The sequence below is a fragment of the Dama dama genome, chromosome 22 (assembly GCF_033118175.1).
Source record: "Dama dama isolate Ldn47 chromosome 22, ASM3311817v1, whole genome shotgun sequence".
Classification (NCBI taxonomy): Eukaryota; Metazoa; Chordata; class Mammalia; order Artiodactyla; family Cervidae; genus Dama; species Dama dama.
In genome coordinates this window covers 32,963,163-32,988,556 of record NC_083702.1, presented here as the reverse complement: position 1 = coordinate 32,988,556, position 25,394 = coordinate 32,963,163, and the positions used below count along the sequence as shown (strand labels likewise).

At 35.2% G+C, this 25,394-nt stretch overlaps 1 protein-coding gene across 5 annotated transcripts in view; it reads left to right on the top strand.

Moving 5' to 3' along the window:
• The window catches only part of SOX5 (SRY-box transcription factor 5), a 1,090,517-nt gene that overhangs the window by 827,920 nt on the left and 237,203 nt on the right, over window positions 1-25,394 (top strand). For all 5 annotated transcript variants that reach the window (XM_061125136.1, XM_061125135.1, XM_061125134.1 and 2 more), the window contains one exon: window positions 24,442-24,528. In XM_061125136.1, the coding sequence (XP_060981119.1) occupies window positions 24,442-24,528 (87 nt within the window). The remainder of the gene's footprint in view (window positions 1-24,441; window positions 24,529-25,394) is intronic.

Here is a 25,394-nt window from a genome sequence, read left to right as displayed (position 1 = left end):
GCAAACACTAGGTAGCAAGTATCACAAGTTTTAGAAGGCTCTAAGACCATTCAGCAGAAGTAAAGTCAAATGATTTCATTGGATTCAGATGATTATGTAATGAGTGTCTCCCTCCTCATTGCAGTGATTACTCTTGAACTTATTCTTGTGGCTATAGCATGAAGAGGAAAAAAAATCAACATTTTTCAAAGTAGAATTTATTAAGGTTTCTGTGAGGCAATAGTATTATTAAATGATAATTTATGAAAGTTATCATTTTATATTTGGGTCACATAAGTTAAACATTAGATTTCACTATGGAAAAGTTTTACTGTAAGACTGCTGAAAGCAGTAAAGCTACACAGTGGTCATCACTTGGATTGATTTCACTAGTAGTTATTTTCTTACGTAGAATGGCTCAAAAGCCTTATATTTCTTACTAATGTAGACTGTATGCTCATCTGACCATTTTGATCTGAGATATTTTGTTCTCATTTTTCTTTTTTTTTGCAGGGGGAGTTACCCTCAGTACCCCAGTTTCAGACACCAACTTCAGCCTCTATCTGCTTTCATAAGCCATTTATTTATTTTTATTAAACAAATGATGATCATTTATTTAATAAATAAATAATATATTAATTTCCTAAATACCATAGATAATATTACTTGCAGCATGCAGGATCTTTAGTTGTGGCATGTGGGCTCCAGTTCCCTGACCAAGGATTGAACTCGAGGCTCCAGCATTGAGGGTGTGGAGTCTTAGCCACTGAATCACGAGGCAGGCCTTGATAAACCATTCAGACACTTTTTTGGCCTTGAGCCTAACCACTCTCTCATGGAAAAGACCTGATACTCTCTCTGTCCCTCTCTCTCTCCATCACCAACCACCCTCTTTCCCTCCAAATCTACAATTCAGGATAACAGAGCTTCTAGTACAAGGACCCTACATACAATTTAGCTTTTCCAGCTCTTCCTTCTAAAAAAGGGGAATTTATCAATCTGATTATGTCAATTCCCTGCTTACATTCAAAGCCTTGTTATCTCTTCCTTATGATACTCATGCCTCTGGAGGAGGGCATGGCAGCCCACTCCAGTATCTTGCCTGGAGAATCCCATGGACAGAGGAGCCTGGCAGGCTATAATCTATGGTCCATGGGGTCGCAAAGAGTTGGACACGAGTGAACGACTATGCACAAGGTATTCATGATTCTTTATGGTCTGCCTATATAGGTTTAGCTCTCTCTACTTTTTGATATCATCTTACGCCCTAAGCATATCACACTTCTTTTGGTTAACTGAGCGTGCTGGGCTCTCTCTTGTTACCCTCCCCTTTTCCATATTGCCTCCCCTGCGTTGGTGATAGTGTCCTCTTCAGTCACATGAAAAACTCCTCTTAGTTCTCAAAATTTAGCTCAGGTAACCTAGTTTTCCTTCGTAGACCTCCTTGCCTTAATATCCTTTCTTCCCTGAGCTGAACAACCTCATTTTGTGAGCATTCTGAGCATTCTTCTGTCACTGCTTCTCGTAGTGATAATTTATGTTTCTGGCTTATAACCTTTTTTAGGATGGGGAATGTGTCTTTTTATCTTTGTATCTACAGTACACAGGAGAGTACTAGTGCACAGTGAGCATAAAATGAGTATTTGTTATATAAGTTAAGCTAGTGAACAGCAGGCATGCCTGCTCTCAATTCCTAATGCATGGCGAGTTTTGAAGAGATTATAAAAATTTGCAATATTTTGCCCCCAATATTTTTTAGAAAAATGAAAGTGGAAAAATTACTTAATCTCACCTATATGTGCATAGTATACAATGTGCAATTGGTCTTTTCCTTGAAATCAGTAAGGAGAGTTACATTTAAACTGGGTTCAGATTCTAAGTCCGTAGGAAGGACGGAATTACACTTGGAAATACCTTGGAACTTGCCACAGTGAAGACCATCCCACCATCATCATGTGGTCAGTTCCCCAAACCACTGCAGCATGTTGCTGTTTCTTTGGTTGAGCCTCAAATGAAGTTGTTGACTTGAGTTTTGTATGGAATGAAAAGTTTTTTGCCTTGAAACATGAAACCAACGTTTGGCCGAAGGAGAGGCTCAAACTGGCAGAGGCAAACAGGAGCTGAGACCAGCTCAGGGATCAGCAGCCTCCAATCATTTGTCATTTGTCACCTTCCTGGTGCAGTTTATTGACATCAGTGACAAACAGTATCACCTGCCCTACCTAAATTGTTACTTTTAACTTGCTGTTCTTTTATAGATGAATTAAATATTTATATAATGAGACTCCATAGAAGGGAAAGAAAGGGAATTTTTTGCTCAATTTATCCAAGTTAATGTCATAGTTTTATAAATCCTTCAGAGAATATGCACATGTAGATATGTTAAATGTACATGCAATAAGAAGTTATGTATTTGTAAGTATACGTACATATATAATGCAATTTGGGTACAGAAGCAGATGTTATCATTACAGGTTATATCTCTGTGACATAATGGATGCATTCAAAAAGAGCCTAAATTCATCCAAAATTAGGGAAAATGTAAGCCCCAAATCATTTAAAGGACATGGGAATTAAATGACTATTAGTTTTCTGTAACCTATGCTGTTCTGTACTTCTTTACTTAATGTATTTAATTAGAGATAATAAATATAGCCCTGCCTATATCTACAGTATAACTCTTTTGATATATAGCATCTATGGGAGATAATTAAGAAACTAGGATAATGCATATTTGTCATTTTATGCCTTAATTATCAGTAGCTTGAAAAATGGTCTTCCCATGGGGCAATAACTTCCAAATCATATGTAAACTTGAGTCATCTTAAAGCAAAGATCTCTAAGAATCTGGCAGAAATTCCTATATTCATTTATTCATTCAACAGTTATTTTCATGTGTGACTAATATATGCCAGGCTTCCATGTAGGAAACAGAAGTACATAGTGAATGAGAGAGCTAAGTCTTTAGTTCTCCTATAGTTTATATTTTAGTGGAAAGGGACGTTGAATGATTTCCATTAGAGATTAATGCTATAAAAAATAAAGGATATTGGGTAGAAATTGACTAAGAGATAATAGGGTTATATAGATTTCTATGGTGTGTAAAAAGGCCTTTCTGAAAAGGAGAGATGTGAGTTAAGATGTTAATAAGAGAAGATGTCTATTATATGAAGTTTTTAGAGAGGGTTATCCAAAAAAAAAGTAGTGAACAGACAGTGGAACCACACATGAATGAGACTGAACTTAGCTAGTTGAAGTATAAAGATGGCCACGGTGACTAGTGCATGGTGGGAAGAGTAGTAAAAAATGCCTCTGGAGAAATAAATGAATCACTGTGGACAGTGACTGTAGCCGTGAAATTAAAAGACGCTTGCTCCTTGGAAGAAAAGTCATGGCAAACCTAAACAGCATATCAAAAAGGAAAGACATTACTTTCCCTACAAAAAGGTCCGTATAAGTCAAAGCTGTAGTTTTTCCTGGAGTCATGTATGGATGTGAGAGCTGGACAATAAAAAAGGCTGAGCACCGAAGATGATGCTTTTGAACTGTGGTGTAGGAAAAGACTCTTGAGAGGCCCTTGGACTGCAAGGAGATCCAACCAGTCCATCCTAAAGGAAATCAGCCCTGAATATTCATTGGAGGGACTGATGCTGAAGCTGAAGCTCCAATACTTTGGCCATCTGATGCAAAGAGCTGACTCATTGGAAAAGACCCTGATGCTGGGAAAGATTAAAGGCAGGAGTAGAAGGGGACAACATAGGACGAGATGGTTTGATGGTATCACTGACTCAGTAGACATGAGTTTGAGCAAACTCTGGGAGATGGTGAAGGACAGGGAGGCCTGGAGTGCTGCAGTCCATGGGGACGTGAAGAGTTGGACGTGCCTGAGCAACTGAACAACAAAAGCTTATAGAACCTTGTAGCCCCTGGTAAGAGATATGGATGTTATTCTAAGCCTCCAAGTAATCAGGGATATCCTTGAGAATTCGAAAGTCATTACCATTGGTGCTCCAAGTGGTATTGCGTCGTTGTTGTTCAGTCATAGAGTCATGTCCAACTCTTTGTGATCTCATGGACTGCAGCACACCAGGGTTCCCTGTCCTCCTCTAACTCCCTGAATTTGCCCAAACTAATGTCCATTGAGTTGGTAATGCTACCTAACCATCTCATCCTCTGATTCCTGCTTCATCTCCTTCCCTCAGTCTTTCCCAACTTCAGGGTCTTTTCCGATGAAAAGACCTTTCCAATGAAAAGGCTCTTTAGATCAGGTGGCCAAAGTATTGGAGCTTCAGCATCAGTCCTTCCAATGAATATTTAGGACTGATTTCCTTTAGGAAGGACTGGTTTGATCTCCTTGCAGTCCAAGGGACTTGCAAGAGTCCTCCAGAACCACAGTTGGCAGGCATCAATTCTTAGGCACTTAGCCTTCTTTATGGTCAACTCTCACATCTGTACATGACTACTAGAGAAACCATAGCTTTGACTATACGGACTTTTATCGGCAAAGTGATGTCTCTGCTTTTTAAGAGAATGTTTAGATTTGTCAAAGCTTTCAAGAAGCAAGTGTCTTTTCATTTCATGGTTTCAGTCACCATCTGCAGTGATTTTGGAGCCCAGGAAAATAAAGTCTGTTACTGTTTCCACTTTTCCGCATCTATTTTCCATGAAGTGATGGAACTGGATGCCATAATCTTAGTTTTTTGAATGTTGAGTTTTAAGCCAGCTTTTTTCTCTCTCCTCTTTTACCCTCATCAAGAGACTCTTTAGTTCCTCTTTACTTTCTGCCATTAGAATGGTATCATCTGCATATCTGAGGTTGTTGATATTTCTCCTGACAATCTTGATTCCAGCTTGTGCTTCATCCAGCCCAGTATTTCACATGATGTCCTCTGCATATAAGTTAAATAAGCAGGGTGACGATACACAGCCTTGATGTACACCTTTCCCAATTTGAAACAAGTCCATTGTTCCATGTCTGGTTTTAATGGTTGCTTCTTGACCTGCATACAGATTTCTCAGGAGGTAGGTAGGGTGGTCTGGCATTCTTATCTCTTCAAGAATTTTCCACAGTTTCTTGTGATCCACACAGTCAAAGACTTTAGTGTAGTCAATGAAGCAGAAGTAGATGTTTTCCTGGAATTCCCTTGCATTCTCTATGATCCAATGGATGTTGCCCATTTGCTCTCTGGTTCCTCTGTCTTTTCTCAACTCAGCTTGTACATCTGGAAGTTCATGGTTCATGTACTACAGAAGCCTAGCTTGAAGGATTTTGAGCATAATCTTGCTAGCATGTAAAATGAGCATAGTTGTACAGTAGTTTGAATATTCTTTGGTATTCACTTCTTTGGAATCGGAATGAAAACTGACCTTTTCCAGTTCTGTGGTCACTGCTGAGTTTTCTGAATTTGCTGACATACTGTGTGCAACACTTTAATAGCATCATATTTTAGGATTTGAAATAACTCAGCTGTAATTTCATTACCTCCACTGGCTTTGTAGTAATGCTCCCAAAGGCCCAGTTGACCTCACACTCAATTCTATTTGCAGTTTCATTGTTAGTAGGGTTGGTGAGTCAACATGGTTACTAGATAAGAGATCAAACCTTGAAGTATGAGTTTGAATTCCTCGCTAGGTATGTGTCCTTAAGAAATGACTTAATTTTCCCAAGCTCAGCTTCCAAACAGACAATGATAATAGTACTTACCTCTTAAGATATTTTAAGAATTAAGTGAGATAATTGCATAAACTACCTATGTGGTACATATTAAACAGTCAGTGAATATCAAATATTTCATTGTTATTATGATAACCAAAATAGAGAGGAGGGAGCAATGCCTAATGTGGCTCTAAAATGGGAGATACTCATGATACTAAGAGCATTTGTTTGATTTAAGGCTTCAGAATTATCACTTTGTTCTTGTAATTGTTACTAGTGTTATGTAAGTTCATCCTAGCTTTTACAAAAGCCGAGTCTCATAAGGTTAATTCTGGTTAGCATGTGCACAAAAAGAGATAGGTAGCTGTGTTTTGCATATTTTAAAAGAGCATCACTGGGGAAAATCTTGCTATAATGTCATGTATTCAGATTATAGATGTATCCCAGAAAATGATTTCAATAATGCAGTATTTTGCTGTGTAGATTGTATAGTATTACTTTCTTCAGATTTTCTGTGGTTGACTGGAATAATATTCCAGCAATATTTTTTTTTCTTCAGAGAAAATGACCTAAAGAATAAGTCTCATTAAGAATAGAGGACTTCTCAACACACAGTTATTCTTTTCCTTAGGGTAATATAATGTGAAGACTTTCTCATCTCCCTTTATTTCTTCTGTTTGCAATGTTGATACTATCATAGTATAATTATAATAGTAACCAAAATATTAATGATATGCCATTTTTAATTTTTGGAGAAAAGAAGGAAATAAAAACATTATTTTTCAGTGCCAGTCTTTCACATTACTCCAAACTTTGAAACTCATTAGATAAATATTCAAGCTAATTTCATTTATGATTATAGACAAAATATTTGTAAGACTGGAGTTTCTTTTTTTGCCCTCTTTCTTACCATTGTCCAGCTACAGGGTATCAGTTTGCTTTAGAGAGTATACATTTACACACCCAAGTTCCTACTTGGAGTCATTAGTTCTAGAATTCTGCTTAATAAAAAAAAAATTCTCCAGTTGCAGGTTTATTCATAATGGCAGTAGAAGAGGACCAAGATGATGATGGGGTTGATGAGGATGAGGCAGATGCTGATGGCAGCCATCCTCTATTAAGCACTTAATACATCTTAGACACTGTAGTAGTGTCTTACTGTCTCTCGCTACTCCCTATAAGGCAAGCAGACATGCCAACTTCACTTTTAAAAATGAGCAAACTGAAACTAATTAAATACCTTGCTTGAAACCACTTGCTAATGAAGAACAGAACCAGCAAACCTAGTTCTGACTCCAGTTTTCTTCTCCCCATGCTGCACTGGTGGTGGTGTTTAGTCCTAAGTTGTGTCGACTCTTTTGCAACCCCATGCATTGTAGCCCGCCAGACTACTCTGTCCATGGGACTTCCCAGGCAAGAATACTGGAGTGGGTTACATTTCCTTCTCCAGGGGATTTTTCCTACCTAAGAATTGAACCTGAGTTTCCTGCATTGGCAGGTGGATTTTTTATCACTGATGCATTTAGTAATGAAACTGATTTTTTCAGCTACCTACAAATGTTAGCCTTATTCATCTTGATTGTTATTAACATCTTAATGTTTTATAATGATATTAAGGTTTCGTATTGACTTTCCTGGCTGACATCTTTGTATCTCTAAAACCTGCCAAAATGTAAAAACTCATTTTTTTTCCTTTTTTTCAATGATCAGCAGCAAGTTCTGACTTACTGAATGTCCTGGTAACAGTGAAAGGGTTACACAGAATAGTTATGTTGACAGCTTACAGTTTTGATATTCTAAATAGACCTATCCTTTCTATACACACTGCCAGTGGATTTGGTGATCAAATTATTTCTGGCCGCAGATAAAGGTCAAGAAATTATAAGTATTTATGCTTTTAAATATAAAATAATCAAAATAGTCATGCTTAAAACTTTTAGCTAGAATTAATAAGGATTTAAAAAGGAAGCCTGTGGTAGAGTTTAGAATGTTGGATGTTGATATCACACTCATGAGTTGCAAAAATAAGATTAACCCTATTTATGAGAATCACCTTTCTGCTACTTTTGCTTTGAAAACAGCTAAACAGAAGATGCTCTTTAAATGAAGATTGATATTATTATTAATAAGCCACCCAAACATGAGAATTCTTGCATATACTGATTTGCTTTAAGACACAAAAGATTGTTACGAACTCTGTCACTGAGCTGCTTGAGAGTTGGTTATTTGAACCGTAAATCATTATAAAGATGGAAATGATGATGGGCATGGGGGACACTGAGAGCAATGATGACAAGCACCTAAAAATACCGTATTGAGACACTTAGAGAAAGTAATTTAATACTTTCAATGCCCCATATGGTGGATATGTTATATATTTATTTTACTGATACTGAGGGGCAGGAGGTTAAGTAACTTTACAAGATGTTTAAGTTTGTAAATGAAGGAAGAGGACCCTGGCTACAAAATCTCAGCTCTTAATACACAGCTCCACATAGATTTTTGCCAGAATTAAAATAATCATATGTAAAGCATTTAAAAATTAACACCATTTAAGCTCTCAGTTAATAGTTGTTAGCTGTTATCATTACAGTCTACGATTATATAAAAAGTATTCGTTGTGAGTTTAGACATAAATTTCTTTAATTACAGATTTTTTAAAAATCTCTAAATATATGAAGATGTAACGATTTTGCATAATATCACTAATTCTTGTTTTTAACCAGTTTTGCTATTAAATACTGATTTTTATTCAATCCAATGTATATCACATATTTATAAAAGGAATCTGTGTTGTTGATTTTAAAGATAAAAACCTCAACAGAGAAATAATCTTACACTGTGTATTATACCAGTTTACACCAGCTTAGAGTAAAAATAGAAGGCCAAAGATGGAGGCATCAAAAAAAAAAAAAAAAAAAAAGCTCACTCCTTCCTAAGTACTTGTTATTCCTACTGTTTCTTTTATTCTGTTTATTGAGTTGAAGATACTCATTCAAGAATTCCAGGTCTGTAGATATTTAGGAAAAGTACTTGAAAATTCTGTTTCTATTTTTTATTTCCATCGCAACCACTGTGTATAAAGGCAGGCATGCAAAAATGCTGGAAAAAAATTGTAGATCTTCTTGAACTTTGAGAAAAATGTCCATTTTGGCGAAGGGGGAGGCACATGGTTGGATAAATTTATACGTGCACCTCAAATTTGGGTGCTGGTATGAACTGCCAAAGTTCAGAATTTTCACATTTTTAATATACCAAGGTGGGTTAAAACAGCCTATTAGTGTAAGGAGTATTTTTGAAACTGTTGACATTTGGCTACTGTTCTTTCATCCACTGTTCTGTAGTCTTGACAGAAACTTGGTTTAGCTTGCAGAGAAAAAGTGAAAGACAGAGAAAGGTGTCTATATGAAATGCCCCAGAGAGCCGCAGAACTCCTGTATGGCAACATTTAGGCATTGAGTGTGACACGGTATTAACCTTTTTAATGGATGTGTGTAATAAAGTGACATGTAAATGGAGCACAAGGGGAGATATGACACTATATCTGGAAAAGGATAAAACAGTTGGTTGAATACTGGGCTATTATAGCAGTTTGCAAACCTTGGATAAACTCAGTCAGCGGTTGTATAATTGGTTATTCAATCCCGACCCTTGTTCACAGCTCAAAGCCAGGAACACTGAGACCTGTTGCCAATTTGAGTGAATATAGTGACTGTACTCGGCCGGGGCCTAACATTGGAGCCAGGCCTTTTCCTGTGGGCTGGTTTCCACCATGTCTGGGACTGGCTCAGTGACAGTGGGTCTTTTGTTGTGAGAGGCTGGCTGGTACTCCCCTCCTTTGCAAAATGTCTAACAGCTACACAAATATAAGAAAATAGGAAAAGAGACTTACTGTAGCTTTTCTCTTAGCAAGTTAATGTGGAGTTAGTTTTCCTTTCTTTCTTTTTCGTTCTTTTCTGTTGTTGTTCCTTTTTGGGGAAAGTTTGAGTTAAGTAAATAAACAAAAAAAGTGATATAAAAGCCTGCTTCTTGATAAGAATTGAACCTTGATAGTCCCTGATTAGAACATGTATGGAAAACTGTATAGTAATTTGATTCACAAAAATTGGTTTCTAAGTAAGATATTTTTACTTTTCCTCATTTCTCCTATGAGCATGTATGTACTGAGAAGACTTTTTTTTTTTTTTTTTTAACTGACTATCTCTTCCATGGCTGAAAGACACAGCATGTTTATAAACCTGTTAATGTATTTAACTTTAGGAAATAAGCACCCCACCTTTTCTTCCCAAACACTCTAGTGAGAGGCCAACAGACTAACCACTTACTGTTTCTAATCTAGTAAAATTTTAGGAATAAATCAGTGAAGATTTTGATTTGAGTATGTGGTACAAGGAATGCCCAGTCTTCGTACAGTGCCCAATTCATAAAGGAATCTGTTACAAGCTTGTAGTATTTGCCAGTTAGGTGCTGTTTCCTGATAGGGGTGACAGTTCCCAGCTGTAGTCAATTATGCTTCCACTATTTCTGTTGTTTAAACATGCTTTGGAATACCAGTTCAGAGGATTTTTACAAAATGCATCTAAGTTCGAAAACAAAGCAGAGAGCATGTTAAAAAGAAAACCCAAGTACACTGGGATTGGAGAATTTCTTTCTCAGAGTATTTATCATCTCTTTGCCACCCCCCCTTTACCCTCCTGTTTCCACCTCACACACCCAAGCATTTAGAAAATCACACACACAACACATAGTGTTTGATTTAATGCAGGGTTGCAATTCAATCAAGAGACTGCTGAGGTCATATAATATAAATGGCTACAGTACTTCTTGGCTCAGTTATAGCCTTGATCATTCAGAGCTTTGTTTTTGTTAATTGAGTAACCCCCTGCTGGGGAGAGAGCTCCTAAATATTTTGGACGATGTGTCACTAAAAAGAATTTAGAGACTAGAAGGTAGTGGTCTGAGGGGGTGGGTGTTCAGAGGAGGTGAGTTTCTGCTATGGACAAGGGAAAAGAAAGGTTGTTCTGAAACCATGACAGGACAAAGGAAAGAGAAGCAAATTGTTTTTGAATAGAAAATTAATCATTGAAAAGGGACTGGCTATTGTGAAGCAAACATAAAAATACAGGGAGCGTTTAACTTGAAATATATGAGAAAAAGCGCTATAGAAACTCCAATGGAGGCCTTTAATGGAAAATACACCCGGCCATCTCATTATAAGTACATCCCTAGGAGACAAGTGTTATGAGCATTAGTAAGAAGGTGGTATTATAAAAAAAAAAAAATTGATTATAATCAAGCCTAATGTATTTGCAGCTTAATAAAAGTATTGTATGGAGGTAGTGAGTATCATGGCATAATACAGACCTCTAAGTATTGAATTGTTCATAAGTATTGTATTTCATAATGTTAATCTGTGGAGGCCCTTACTTCCTGATGGGAAAATAGAAACCTGTATTGGTAAAGAGAAGATCACAGAATTGTAGACCGGCCCCTATTAACCTCAGAAAATACAATTCAGCATATATCTTATCATCTTAATCTCCCCAATATTTTTCTAGTTTATAATACAATATTGTATATAACAAACAGATGTCTCCCCTAGGTCACTGTTTGTAATTTAGTAAATTGTAGGTGTCCAACTGGAGAGCCTAGAGCTGCTGGCGAAGTATGAATGCTTTAGATGCCTCATTAATTTAATGTAGGTAAGAGGCTGGTGGGCTTAAAGGATTTGGTAGCAGCCCCATAGAGAACTACCTAAATGAATTCAAATAGTGTGAAATAAAATTTTTTTTCCTATGATTTTTTTTTTTTCCCCTCCATGCTGTGAAACCCTCACTGATCATTATTTTTTAGGCACTTTATGTGTCATAACAAAAACAGAAAGGCTGAAATATGTATGAAAACACGAGTTTCAATTAAACGTAAATCAAGTATTTTTTTTAAGGTGTTGGTTTTTAGTCTTTATACAGCTTCATTTGGCACATAACCACATGTTTTGAGGTTTGGCTTTTGACTGCTGTATCATTTTGAGGGTGCTGCACTATAAGCTGAACAATCTGTTGAGAAGAAAAGGGAGGGAAGTAAATAAGCCAAGTTCTACATATAGAGCTATGGACTAAAATGATTTGACACCTAGTGTATAATAGGAAAGCCTATTAGGTTATGTATCCACTTTAATATACTTCATACATTTTGGAAATATTCTTATAAATAATGTAATCCTCTAATTAAACAATGTACTTTCTCTCTTGTTCTTTGGTAGCTGCTGTGGGACAAAGATGTGTTTTCTTGCTTTAGAAAAAGAACACTTCCTTTTATTTTTTTAATTCCACAACCATATATTTTAAGGAGATAATATGCCCCCATCTAGTAATAAAGATTTATTTGGATGCTTACAGATTTATTGCAGTGACTTTCAAGTTTAGTTTATCAAATTTATTGCATTAAATTATTTGCTTTCTGCAAATAAGATTACAAGCAGCTACCACACTTGGAAGGACTTTTTTGGAATGCTTGAAATTTAACTGAAGGTCTTGACTCCTTTCATTGGAACAGTTTAATTTTTGAGGATTAGATATGCATTTCTAATTTAGCATAATTTTAACAATGTTTTATATGAATCATCTTCCTAGAATAGTTACTCGATTTTTCCAAATAGTTGAGGGCAGTAAAGGCTTTTTGAAACCTCCTTCAGTATTCGTCCCAGTGTTCCCTTTAGATAGAAGATCTGATGTCCAACAACAGAGACCCTGTGGGGCTTAAACATACTCTGCACCTTTTTGTGGGAACTGAGATAGCAGGCTCCTGGGGGGTTTCAGTTCCCTCAGGGAAAATTCTCAGAGGTATGAACACTTTCAAATTTCTGACATGTGGAACACAGACCTTTGTGGCTTTTGAGAGACCATTCCCAAGTTTATAAAAGCTTGCTCTCTGACTCCCAGGTCAGAAAATTGGATGGTCTGTCATTTTACTGGCTTCATCCATCCTTTTGTGATAAAATTTTGACCTATATCTTAGTTTTTAAACTACTGATGTTTCATTGTGCTTCACCAAAATCTCTAGTCTGTTTAAAATCTTTTCACTATCTTTTATTTTTCATTATTTTAGATCAGTAACTCAGTAGGAAAGCATGGGATACACGTCATAGTATGATGGGCAGTCTTTGCCCACTTTTACACCCCCACCACCCAGTTTTTCTCCTCAAATACATTTCTAATGAAATAAATGAGTTCAAATTATATATAAATATTCTATACTAATTTGACTAAATTTGTGTATATGAAAGATAAAGATTCAGGTAATACGCATTTCTGTCTACCATTTATTACAGATATGAGAGTTAAGTTCAGTGATGACTTCCGGACAGGTGAGCCCAGGAGAAAGAGGATTATTTAATGGCACGCTCTCTCGTTTCTCCTCTTCTCTCTCCCTGCATATGTCATTATTCTTTCAAACATTTATGTGAGAATGTTCTTCTCTCAGTTATTAGGTGTAAGACATGATGTATAGATGTTACTGATTGGTGTTTTTAAGACTGTAGAAAGAACAAGTAGGAAAAATACTGTGGTGCTACAGAAATCCATGTTAATTACATTCAAAGTATAGATTATATTTTCTACCATTGACACTGTTTCCAGGATTTGTGATTTGTTGTCCTGCCATTTTTTTAAATTAATAATGAATATTATCCCATTCATTCTTCTCTCATTTACCAAATTACTTGAACATCATTCCACCTTCTTCTTTAAACCTACCCCACTCAGTTCTCAACCATTCCAGAGGGGTGTGCTTGTCATTTGATTGACACCTCAGGAATTCTTCTCTTTCTTTGCCACTTATGTTATGTGTGTAGTACATTATATGAAAGAATAGATATGTATTTCTAACATGTAGTAATGTGGTTCATGGTCCCTTATTAAAGATTTTTAAACAAAAATTTTCTTCACAATGCTACACTAATAATTCTTCTTCATTTCCCCCCTTTTTAATAAATAAAATGTATATCAGTTCCTGGTAGTTCATTATTGCCTTTTACTGTAAATTTGTTTTTCCTTTGAGATGCTGTATTTCTTTGAGTTGTAACATAGAAAAGTATTGGAATATATTTGAGTGGTTTTAGTTAATAATGTTTGAATTATCATTCAAATGACATTTTGGTGTTAGTAAATGATTTTTTTTTTTTACCTTTCAAAAAGGAGTTCTATAGATTCTACTTTTTATTCTTCACTTGAAAAAAAGTTTTCAAGTTTCTGAAGATTTAATGGAATATTTTTATACGTATTTTTATACCCTGAAGAGTGTTTACTCATCAGAAAATTACCTCAGGTCTTGGAAAAGTATAGACTCCTGGGACTCAGCTAAGACATTAAAGCCAGACCTGCCAGTGGCCTGGAGTTTTACATTTTAAAGAAGCTTCTGCATGACTAAGGATTCTAGGTGGATACGGTCTACATTTGTTTTCCTCTTGTTAGTGTCCAGCATACCTAGAAAAATACATGATATTGCTAAGTCACTTCAGTCGTGTCCGACTCTGTGCGACCCCATCCCTGGGATTCTCCAGGCAAGAACACTGGAGTGGATTGCCATTTCCTTCTCCATTTCCTCTCTTGGAGAAGGAAATGGGAGAAAAATACATAGTACATACTATTTGTTGAATAAACCCACTCTACTATTCTTATATTCTTACCTTTAATTTACTGTTGTATTCCTAGCATGATTTAGTTCATATCATATTCCTAATTACCGACAAGATGACAAATTGATCCCACTTATGGAAATTATTGCCTCATAGAATATTTTATAGCAGGTTCAGTTAATTGATAAACATAAGACTAGAACTCTATGGCAATGCTGCAATGATAACATTTGGGAAAAAAGTCTACCAGCACATTTATTTACTTTTTATTAATATGATTCAAGTAAGGCATTGTTCTATTTACATTGACTGCAGTAAATGAAACAAAAGGAGAGCAACTCAGTGAATCTAGCAATTTGAGTCCAAGGTTTAACATCTGATCACTGTTAGTCTATACATCTAAACAGTGTGTGGTATATTATAAGAGATTGTGAGTTTCTTGAAGTTCAGAGGCCATGTCTTAGTATCACAATGTAATAGTTGTGGCTTAATGATAACTGTTAGATAAAAGAATGAATAAATAGAATAGGAGGCCTCCTGCTCGTGTGTGTGTGTGTGTGTGTGTGTGTGTGTGTGTGTGCGCGCGCATGCGCGCACCTTCATGTATGTGTAAATTGTGCAAATATAGAAAATGTAAAAGTATCCATATATTTAAAAAAATAGTCTAACTCAGTATATCATGCCACTAAAAGCAAAGATAATAGTTTTGTACATTTATTAATTCCAGAAATTAAAAGAATATACAAACAGACTATACTTGACTAACTTTATACCCACTGCTTTTAACATTGAGAATGGTTACATTTCTGGTAATGTAAGAAAAATGAAAGCCGAACTATGCCTTTTGCTATTTTTCCAGATTTTTGTTTTTGTTTTTTATTTTTGTCTTCTTTTACTTGCTCCTTCTTAAATGAAAATGCTTTTTGCCCATTGATTTTTTTTTTCTGCTATTCTGCATTTTGTTGGTTCACAGCAAGTCATACCTAACACACAACTTTAAGTTTCACTGCTGATTAGATTATATCTAAGCTTGTGGACATTAAATGTCATTTTGCAAATAAAACTATTGTATTTTATCATCTAAAATTACTCTAAAAATGACACGATCCAAAATTCATGAAAGGTTATGAGAGACCAAATATAACAAGTTGTTGAGCCAGATGGACGACTTTGGTTGCGAAGGCTATGTGCAAATTTAGATATATGATTTTAAGCAAATCAGAGGATATTTTTTCTTAATTTTAAAATCTGATGCTATGTATTAGAACATAAAAATATAATTTGAATTATAAGTAGCTTTTCAGCTCAACCGTTCAACTACCTGCATATCACAATCTCTGATTTATCATATGAATCATGTCAGTTTTTATTGTTCATATCTTTTCAGGCATCTGGCAAGCTGAGATTGCGATTTGTTTTCACATATGTTGTGATAGAGAAGATTCAGGATGTGTAGTGGTTTAGCATCAGGCTCTATGTGCTTTAATTCTCACTTCCAGTGGTAAAACATTCTGTCGTATTTTTAAAGTATTGGAATTCTTACTCTAATGTATGTTAAGTGAATTTCTATTTCTATGCTTTTTGGATCTTCTTTATCATCTCTACCACTCACCTTCCCATTTATAAACAACAATGACAAAATTCTTCAAATATGATCATTAATTTTTGTCTTTAACATGGTCTAGATATCTAATTGAATGGATGGTTATCTGAATACACTCTAAGAGTAGGGTAATTGCTTCATTTATAATTCAAACACATATTTAGGTAATTCTTAAAATATATCAATAGGCATTTAGAATTTGCTTAGAACTATGCTGCTTTACTAAACTGTGATATGGTTAAGCAATCAAACTTTTCCTGTTTGTTTATAAATTTGTCTCCTGAAGTTAAGACTTTATTTAAGTATGCCACATTCTTATATACCTTTTACTATAATTGAGTTCTTACGGCTTGTCTTTCTTCTATTTTTCTTCTTCTATCTCATATATATATTTACATATATATATACACACACACACAGTTGAAATGATACTATTTCAAATAAAATAGATGGAAAAAAACAGGTATATTACAGTTGGTCTCTGAAAAAGTTGGTTATTGCTGGATGAAATAGTCTTGAAAATCTTTTATGAGGAATATTGTAACTGTTATGAATTGACTATTAATTGATGCCATCATGACCACCTTCCTCCCAATTTTCTCTCAAGTTACCTTTGCTCTCCTGCCTTAGTAACTTAGTTCTATCTCTCCTGCCTTAGTAACCCTGGTACTTCCTCCTACCTTCCACTCTCACCCCCTCTAATTGGGCCTAATGGTTAGAACTTAATTCACATTTCACCACCCACACTATGCTGATATCATAAATTATTTGGATACAGATGGACAATGTTCATTAGCTGTGCACTTTACCCAAAGAGCCTGGCACAGGAGTGCTGCACACTCCCATTTTTATTAAAGGTAAAAATGCTTTTCCTGTCTTGGGGGTTGGGGTGAGTTGGCCGTGATGGAGAACAGGGCTACAGTGCTAATAAATAAAAATAATAACTATTACTGCTGGCTGAGTGACCCTGGGAGAAGAGAACTACAAAGCTATTTGTTGTTCCCTTTCACTTGTCAACAGCACTGGCTTAAAAGCTTGAGCCATTGTTGAGGACCTAATGGAACCTTTGGAAAGTTAGAAAGACAGTAGTCAAAAAATATTTTTATATCTCTGTGCTTTTTGGGGACAATTCATACATTAACCTAATGGAAGTGACAACTGTTTTTGTCCTTCTTACTACTTTGTCCCTCTTAGTAGTATATCTCTTTCTCTGTCGTCTTTTTTGATATGAACCAACTGAGAAATTCATTGGAATGACAGATAAATCAGTGAAACTAATAGTAATGATCAAATTCATAAAATACATAGAACTATTGAAAAAATAAATAAAACTATAACTGTTTGATGTAGCTTTTGATCTCTGGGTAGTTTTAATGATGGGTAAATTGATGCATGTGTATATATATTTCATTTGGTTACTGATGTATTTCTCTTGAGATGTTGTATGCTAAGTTGTAGTTGTAATGTTAGTCAACCTTTTTAAATGTTACTGTGAACCCAGCATTGACTTCCATGCTTTACATAAGTTATTTAATTCTTTTGACAATAGTGTAAGTATAGTTATTGTCCCCTTTTATAGGTAAGTAAATTGAAGCACAAGATGGTTAAATTACTTGCCAAAGATCCCAAAATTAGTCATAGTAAGTGATGGAGTCATGTCGTATGACTTTTTTTTCCCCTTTTTTTTACATTTGTAGCAAAACATAAGAGAGATTTTGTACATGAGGAAAAACTCTTTGCAGTTCCTTTTTGAAATGCTGCCCACAAAGTTCTTATGTTATTTTTTGCTGGGGTCTAATATTTAAAACAAGAAGAAAAAAGAATATTTTAGTCTACGCAAAGAAATGCACTTACTTTCCAAGTGACAGAGTGGATAAAACTAGGAGAGTTTCATAAGACTGTCTATTAAAGGATATTTTGTGTAGGAAATACAGAGTCATCTTTTGAAGAGGAAAACCAAGTTTATTGATATATAGCAGTTATATCATATTGATTATGGTGTATTTAATCATGTGATGAAAAATATTTTTCTAAAATGTGGTATAAAGTTAGGCATAATTGAACAAGTGCTTTAATAGTTTTAGCTGGTACATTGAGGAAAGTTAAGCCTGTGGGTAATGATTTAGATGTTTCAAGATTCAGAAAAACTGATTGTACATTAAAATTTCAAAACTTGAGTCAGCAGGCCAAAGATTTTTTTTTTTCTCCTAACCAAGCTCTTATTAAATTTCAAGTGGAAACAAAGAAATATTTTGGCACTACTACGAGTAAAGTATTTCTAGAGCTTAATTCACTTCAGGACGATTGCATATAAAAGGAGGCTTATTGAAATCCTAGTGCTTTGGAATTTCAGATGTGTTTCTATTGTGTGTTGTGGTGTGTTTTTTTTTAATTTCCTAGAAGAACTTGACATTTCCAGTAGTAGATTAGCTGTAGCACTTGGCTAATGGGACTGTTACAAGGCCTTCTGGTCTTCAGTGCACAGATACTTTCCAGATAATGTAGACATTTTTATATTACTTCCATTACATTGTTTAATATTTGGCCCCAGATGTTATCTAGACATGCAGCTGTTATCAGCATGAATTGAACTCGTCCTGGTATGTGATATCCAGATTCAGCACAATCTTCCCCTCAAAAATAATCTCATCAGTAATTGAATAGCTAAATAGCAAGATACTAAATTGTAAATAGCTTTTTAAAGAAAAATATAGTTAGCCAAATGTAGTAATTGACATTTTCTTTAGTTTAATGCAGGCCATCAAGTGAAAACTGCTGAGGGGAGAGTACTGAATTAACAGTACCTAATAACTTCGCTGGTTGCTCAGATGGTAGAACGTCTGCCTACAATGTGAGAGAGACCTGATATGACTGAGCGACTTCACTCTTTACTTTTTTTAATACTGACAGAGGTTCACCACAGACCACCTATCGTCTAATTATAGTCTGAGACTAGATGAGGTGAATGAAACCGGACTGATATTTCATTGTGAAAAGTTTCCCTCTTTATCAGAAAACATGTTGTGATGTGTGGTATATGGAAAAGAACACCAAACTAAGAGTTGGACTTCAAATTCTGCCTTATTAATTAGATTTATGATCTTAGGCAAGATTTAACCTTTATTTATATTTTCAGTCTGTAAAATGAAGTGTTTGGCCTAGACTAGTTATTACCCAACTTGAGCAAAACAGTCATCTCCCAATACTAGTTTCCTTGGTCAAATATTTAAATAATACTACATAATCCATGGGCTTCCCCAGTGGCTCCTGCCAATGCAGGAGACCAAGGTTCAATCCCTGGGTCAGGAAGATCCCCTGGAAAAGGAAATGGCAACCCACTCCAGTCTTCTTACCTGGGAAATCCCATGGACAGAGGAGCCTGGCAGGCTATAGTCCATGGGGTCACAGAGTTGGATATGACGTAGCAACTAAACACAACAGCAAATGTAACCCATAACTCACTTAAAGATCCACAGTCTGTTAGTACATAAAAAGATCTACATATTATAGAAAAGAAATGTAAATTTTCTTAATATTAATTAGATTTACATGACAGTGGGATGCTTATTTGTTTTAGTTTCACTTGTAGCCAAGCAATTTATGTTCCATTTATGTCCAACGTATATTTAGTAAATTACTTTTGTGGAATGTTTATCTAAATGTTATCTAAAGATCCTTCAGGTTTAAAATGCTGAATCCATGACATGAAAATCTACATATGCTTTTACTTCTTGACTTTGAAGGAGATATTAGTATATTTTTGACTTTCAGCCCTACTGTTGTTCCTTCCAAAAGATAGCTTTCATCCCTAAATGTTCCTATCACATGTCAGAAATAACACAGCTTAGTTTAAGCCACAAAATGAAAGTATAAACAGTGGTAGATTTGGTATGACCTAACTCCTGGGACTTTTTGAAAAATCACATATTATCCATACATATTTTTTGCTTGTTTGATTTTTCAATGAGCTCTGCCACTGCAGCTCAAGGGAGATTAAGGGAAAAAAACCTACATAAACACAAAGCAAAAACCTGAGCTTGTGTGTAAAGCTACTGCACTGGAGCGAATGTGGTTTAATTCTTGGCACTGGGAGCTTGTTGGAGAATTACAATATGTTGGCATGAGTCTCTGGGTCTCATTGTTCCAGATGAGGGAGTCAGTCTTAAGAGTGTTTGGCACTGAAGGGAAAAAGGAGTGAGAGTTATAGGGAATGAACAGGCCTAAAGAGGCAGGATGCTGTTGTAACAATGGCTGGCACTGTTAGGGGGGCCATTCACTGGTGGGGATTGCTATAGGCACTGATGTGAAGAAGCATATGTGAGCAAAAGAAGCGAGGGTGAGACGGGAAAGGCAAGCAACTTACCAAATCATAACATTCTGTCCTGATGGTAGCAAGAGACAAAAGTAACCCAGTTATAGTCATCTTACTAATAATAGGTTGACTGATAAGGAGAGCTTTCAGTTCTCTCTAATTTATCTTTTAGCTTCTTTCTTAATATTTATTTTATTTTTCTTTAAAATATATATACATTTTTATGCTTCACCTAAAAAGGGGAGATTCTTGAATTAAGAGGCCATGGTTTTGTATTCCATCTGTTCTCCTTTCTGGCTAGGTGATGCAGGGTCTTGGTTTTCTTTCTGAGCCTTGGTTTTCTCATCTGCAAAATGGATATGATAATAATATACACCATTGATAAATTATTGTATCTGACAGCATTCTATAAGCCGAAATGCCATGCAGATAATAATAACTAATATTATCCATCATGCTTATTGTAATAAAGAGAACCCTAGCTTTAATTTTGATGGTAATCATGATACTCTGATGCCTGAGAGAAGTACATCTCAGGAGACTCTTTAAAGCATTTAATTTAAAATAAAACTATGATACATCTTAATATGAAAGTAATGGCTAGTACAGAATTTAAACATTTGGAAATAGCTATATGTCCAGAAACATGCCATCCTCAATTGTATAAAATACAATCCTAAGTATATATATTTTTAAAATATCGCATTTTAGAAAATGTTTAGAAAATTGAATATTTAATAGATAACTACTCACTCTTTGACTCCATAAGCACTGAAGCAGCCGTTACATAGTTGTGTCAGATTTCACTTTAATCATATTCACATATTAATGAACAGGTGTATTATAAATATTGAGATTTTGCCATTTGGTCTTTCGCAGTTCTAATCATTTGTATTCTATGGGATCTTAACTGTTTTCAGAGAAATTCAGTCACTGGTGTATGCCCATTTATTGTGATCATTATTGTGAGATCATTTCTTAACATTTCTTCATGAACTACCAGTGGAAATAAACTGGAACAGTAGCAGTTATAGAATACCGAACATGGATTTGCTTAAAGCTTTTTTAGATTAATTCAAATAGAGGGGTGAAATGTGTGAAAAGATATGCTTTAGTTCCTCCCGGAGCTAGACAGTGTCAGAGTCCTGGTGAGAACCCAGATTGCTTCACATATAGCCCAGTAGTCCTTCCACTATGTGAATACATTTTCATTTCAATGCATATATCTGCTATATGGTCATAAGTGAAACTAAAAGTTAAATCATCATAGGTTCTCTTTAAATCATTCAGAATTCCAAAGTTCAAAGTCATATAATGGCACTACATCCTGAACATAATGAAAGCTCTAAGGAATCTTGGCTTTTAATCTCTTCATGCTACCCATAGGAACGTATTACCCTGGGATATTCAATTTATCCTTTCAAATGTTTACTTCATCCATCCACTGGTGTTAATAACAAGAGTTTGTCTATCCATGACTATTTTGCAGGTAAAATATTGATCAAGTCGTGATCTTTCTCAAAGCTTTTGTTTCTCATTGGTGAAACAGATGTACCAATATATAATTCAGGAGATTATTATGAGAAGCTTGAGATACGGCATGTAAAGGACAGGATGCACTGTTTAGCACTTAACCTCAAAATAGTAGCTATCATTATCATTTCTTTGACAACAAGAGACTTAGGAATCTGCAGAGAAAACAAAACAAAACCTTAGGCCAAGACTCAGCTCTGCCCATTGCATATTGTGAAACCTCAGACAAGTTCTTTGTTTTTTTTTTTAAAAAACAAAAAAAACCTGGAAGATAGATAAAATAACATAATCTGAATCTTCAGGTGTTTGCTTTGATTAAATGAGAGAATGCTGGTAAAAGCATCTAGCATAGTTCCTGCACACAGGATGTTCAACACATGTTTATTAAATCTGCATTTTAAAAAATATACCTCATCCAAATTCCAAGTATTATTGTCTTTATTCTTCCAAAGGCACAACAACCCTGAGTTAGATATATTTCTGATTTTACATCTTTCGAATTACTTGGTCTTAAAGAAGTTATTCATTTTTCTGTAGTGTATGTTAAAAGTCAGGTACTTGAAAAAAAAAAAGTGGCTTTGTATGCGAGCCTTCTATCTTCATGCAAGTTAATAAAGAGGCCAGGAATGTTCTGCAGGTTTCAGAAATCTGGCGGCTGTTTCTTTAACTCTGCAACTTAGACAGAAGACTTCTGTTTCTTTATGAGCACACTACAGTGAATATTTTGTCTAGCTGCAGGGGAAAAGCTTTGTCATGGACTTTGCAGACAATAGCCTTAAAAGTAAAATGGTCTGCTTTTGGTGCTGGAGGTTCAGGGGCCTATTGTTAGTACACAATGAATTTCTATTGCTGCATTCCTGCTTTGCAAAGGTTTGTTAGCTTTTAGTGACTGACAGTACTCTATTGCAAATACCATATTGGCTCTGCCCTGTTTACATGCTACTCAAGAATTTTTGTAGGGTTCTGGAAAAAAGAAAACAGTGGTGTTTGTTTGACCTACTCTGATAAGGTTTAAAAAATGATTTCACTCACAAAGTGTTTACTGGGAATGTAGAAACATTGAAAATCCCTGCAGAAGTGTTTTAAAGTTACTTTTAAAGCCTTAGTGAACAGAAATATTGATTACAGTAAGAAGAGATTTAATGCATTTTATTACTCAGAATTGCCATTATCATCTTCAAAACAACATGGTAAACAAATAGCGATATTTTAAGAAAAAGTAAAATCCTTAGCATCCTTTTCCCTTAAATGCGACAAATGAAGAGGTATATTTTGTTACAAAGGAAAAAATACATTTCACACATTCCATGTAAATGTGCATACAGTAGTTGTGTGTGTGTGCACACACTGTATTTACAAGCTATTTGAAGAAGTAGTTATTCAGATTTTTCAGCATTTTATTTTCCCCAAGTTTTGGCGTGTGAAAAAGGATTCATTTTGTCACAGTTTTTCCAAGGAAAATTATACCTCACTTCATTGAAAACTCTACACAGGCTTCTTAACTCTGATAGCTGTTGTCTTTAAGATGAGGGCCCGAGAAGAGTAGAAAGCATTAACCAAGGAGACGCTTTAAAAATGCATTTTATTGTGGGGAAAATTAACCCATTTCTAATAATCTTATGGTCTCTAGGCCAGACGGTCCCTTTGATAAGTTAACATGTACTCCCTTTATGCTCTTAGTAGGGGGTAAACAAATGTCTGAACAAACACAAATACACATAAACACCAATGTGGAGAATGGCAGTGTGTGTCTTCGATCTAGATAATAAGTGTGGGTATTGTTATTTAGATGGAGCATACTGGGACACTTATCTTTTAGTACACACCATTTTCTAACTGAATGCAGTGCTAATCGCGGGATTGAAAGCCATTGTAATTGTGTACCCATCTAAATGCTGACAAGAATATACAATTACATTATTTGGAACTGAGTTTAATGTTTGGGTGTTTTATTAGCATTTATGTTTACTTATACATTAAAATTCAACACAAAAGGAGATCAAAACCATGTGACATAAAGAAACAGGGGTCAAACTACTGCATAACTCTGCTCTCTAAAACCTCTGTGTCCTGTCTTAACACAGGGCATTTTAAAAGAGTATGCTACAAATCTGAAATAAGCAAGTAAGTTTCCATTACGGGCATTACTCCCATCTCTAGATTTTGCAGTATTTGTAAAGCTTCTTTTATACCAACTTATTTTTATATGTTCGCGATACTGGCAAATCTTTCCACAGTGTGCTTACCACCACACGATGTTAAACACATATTATAAAGTGGTTGTAATTGTAAACACACAGAGGGATATAATTACATGTAGCAGATTTAAGAGCTAATTCTTTGCCTTTTTTTTTTACTCTGCATTTTATCAACATAATTATTTTTTGACTGCAGACTAACACCCTGAAATTGACAAGCATCCATTATAGCAGGGATTTGTTCACCAAATTGAAAAACAATGAATTGCAGGTTTATATGTACCCATTGTCATAAAGAATTAGTTAGGCTTTGTTCCGCAAAAGGAAAAAGCTAATGATTTTGAAACAGCAGGTGACAAAACACATTCTTTTTTTCCTCCCCTGTTATCAGTGTGTTGATGAAGTCATTATGAACTGGGGGCGGGGTTGGGGTGGCCATATTTTTAGCAGATAGACTTTTAATGAACTACGTTAGGAAGATAGTCCTGTTGATTTGCCTACCTTTCTTTTTTTTCCTTTACTCAGAAACACCCAGTATTGAAAAGCTACTGTCAAAAGACTGGAAAGACAAGCTTCTTGCAATGGGATCAGGGAACTTTGGTGAAATAAAAGGTAATGTATTTGCAATTATTTTGATCCAGAATGTACCAAAATGAGTCTGATATTTAGAAATATGAATGGATGTAAACTACTTTTGCCCCCATGCATTCTATTTTTGCTGTTTATTCTTTCTCATTTGAAAGAGGATATACCAGAGTTACTGTTTTTTCTCTGTGCCTTATAATAGTATGTTGTCTTAACAGAATGACCTATATTTTTAACAGTCTTTGGTTTTTATCATTTTTAAAAATTTTAAGTGATTTACTTTATAAGTACAAACGTATCTACAGCAGGGTTAAAACTGTATATTACAAGGTAGTAATTTTACACAGTCTACATATTAAAATTATGAGTGTACATAATCCACATTTAAAACCAGGAATGATATGGGAAGAAGATTTAATTCTTCATATGAAAATAAAGTCAAATGGTCATTTCAATTAATTTCAAAGTGTGTTTTCTCAGAGCATAGTAGGCAACCCGTGGTTTTCTAGTGTTGCCAATAGGACACTTTTGATTCTAAGTTCTAAGAGATTAATTTTAAGAAAAAATATGCTTACCAGTATTAATAGATTTTGTTACATATTACTTTGTATATTTTTGATAGAAACTGAATATATATTTAAAATATCACCAGATTTGTATTAATATACATGTAGAAATATGTGTATAAATAACTTTTTTGCATATGTCTGTTCATGTACGTGTTCTCCCAGTGAGAGGCAATCATCTCTCAACATTCTGCTACATCAGAGCATCCTAGAGAAAGGCAAACCATAGATCAATCTGCTCAAAAGTTTGACTTAGGTGATATCAGCCATCTTGGATTGGAAAACTTCCAGAAAGTGTTTGAGTATTTCACTTTTCATCCAGCTATT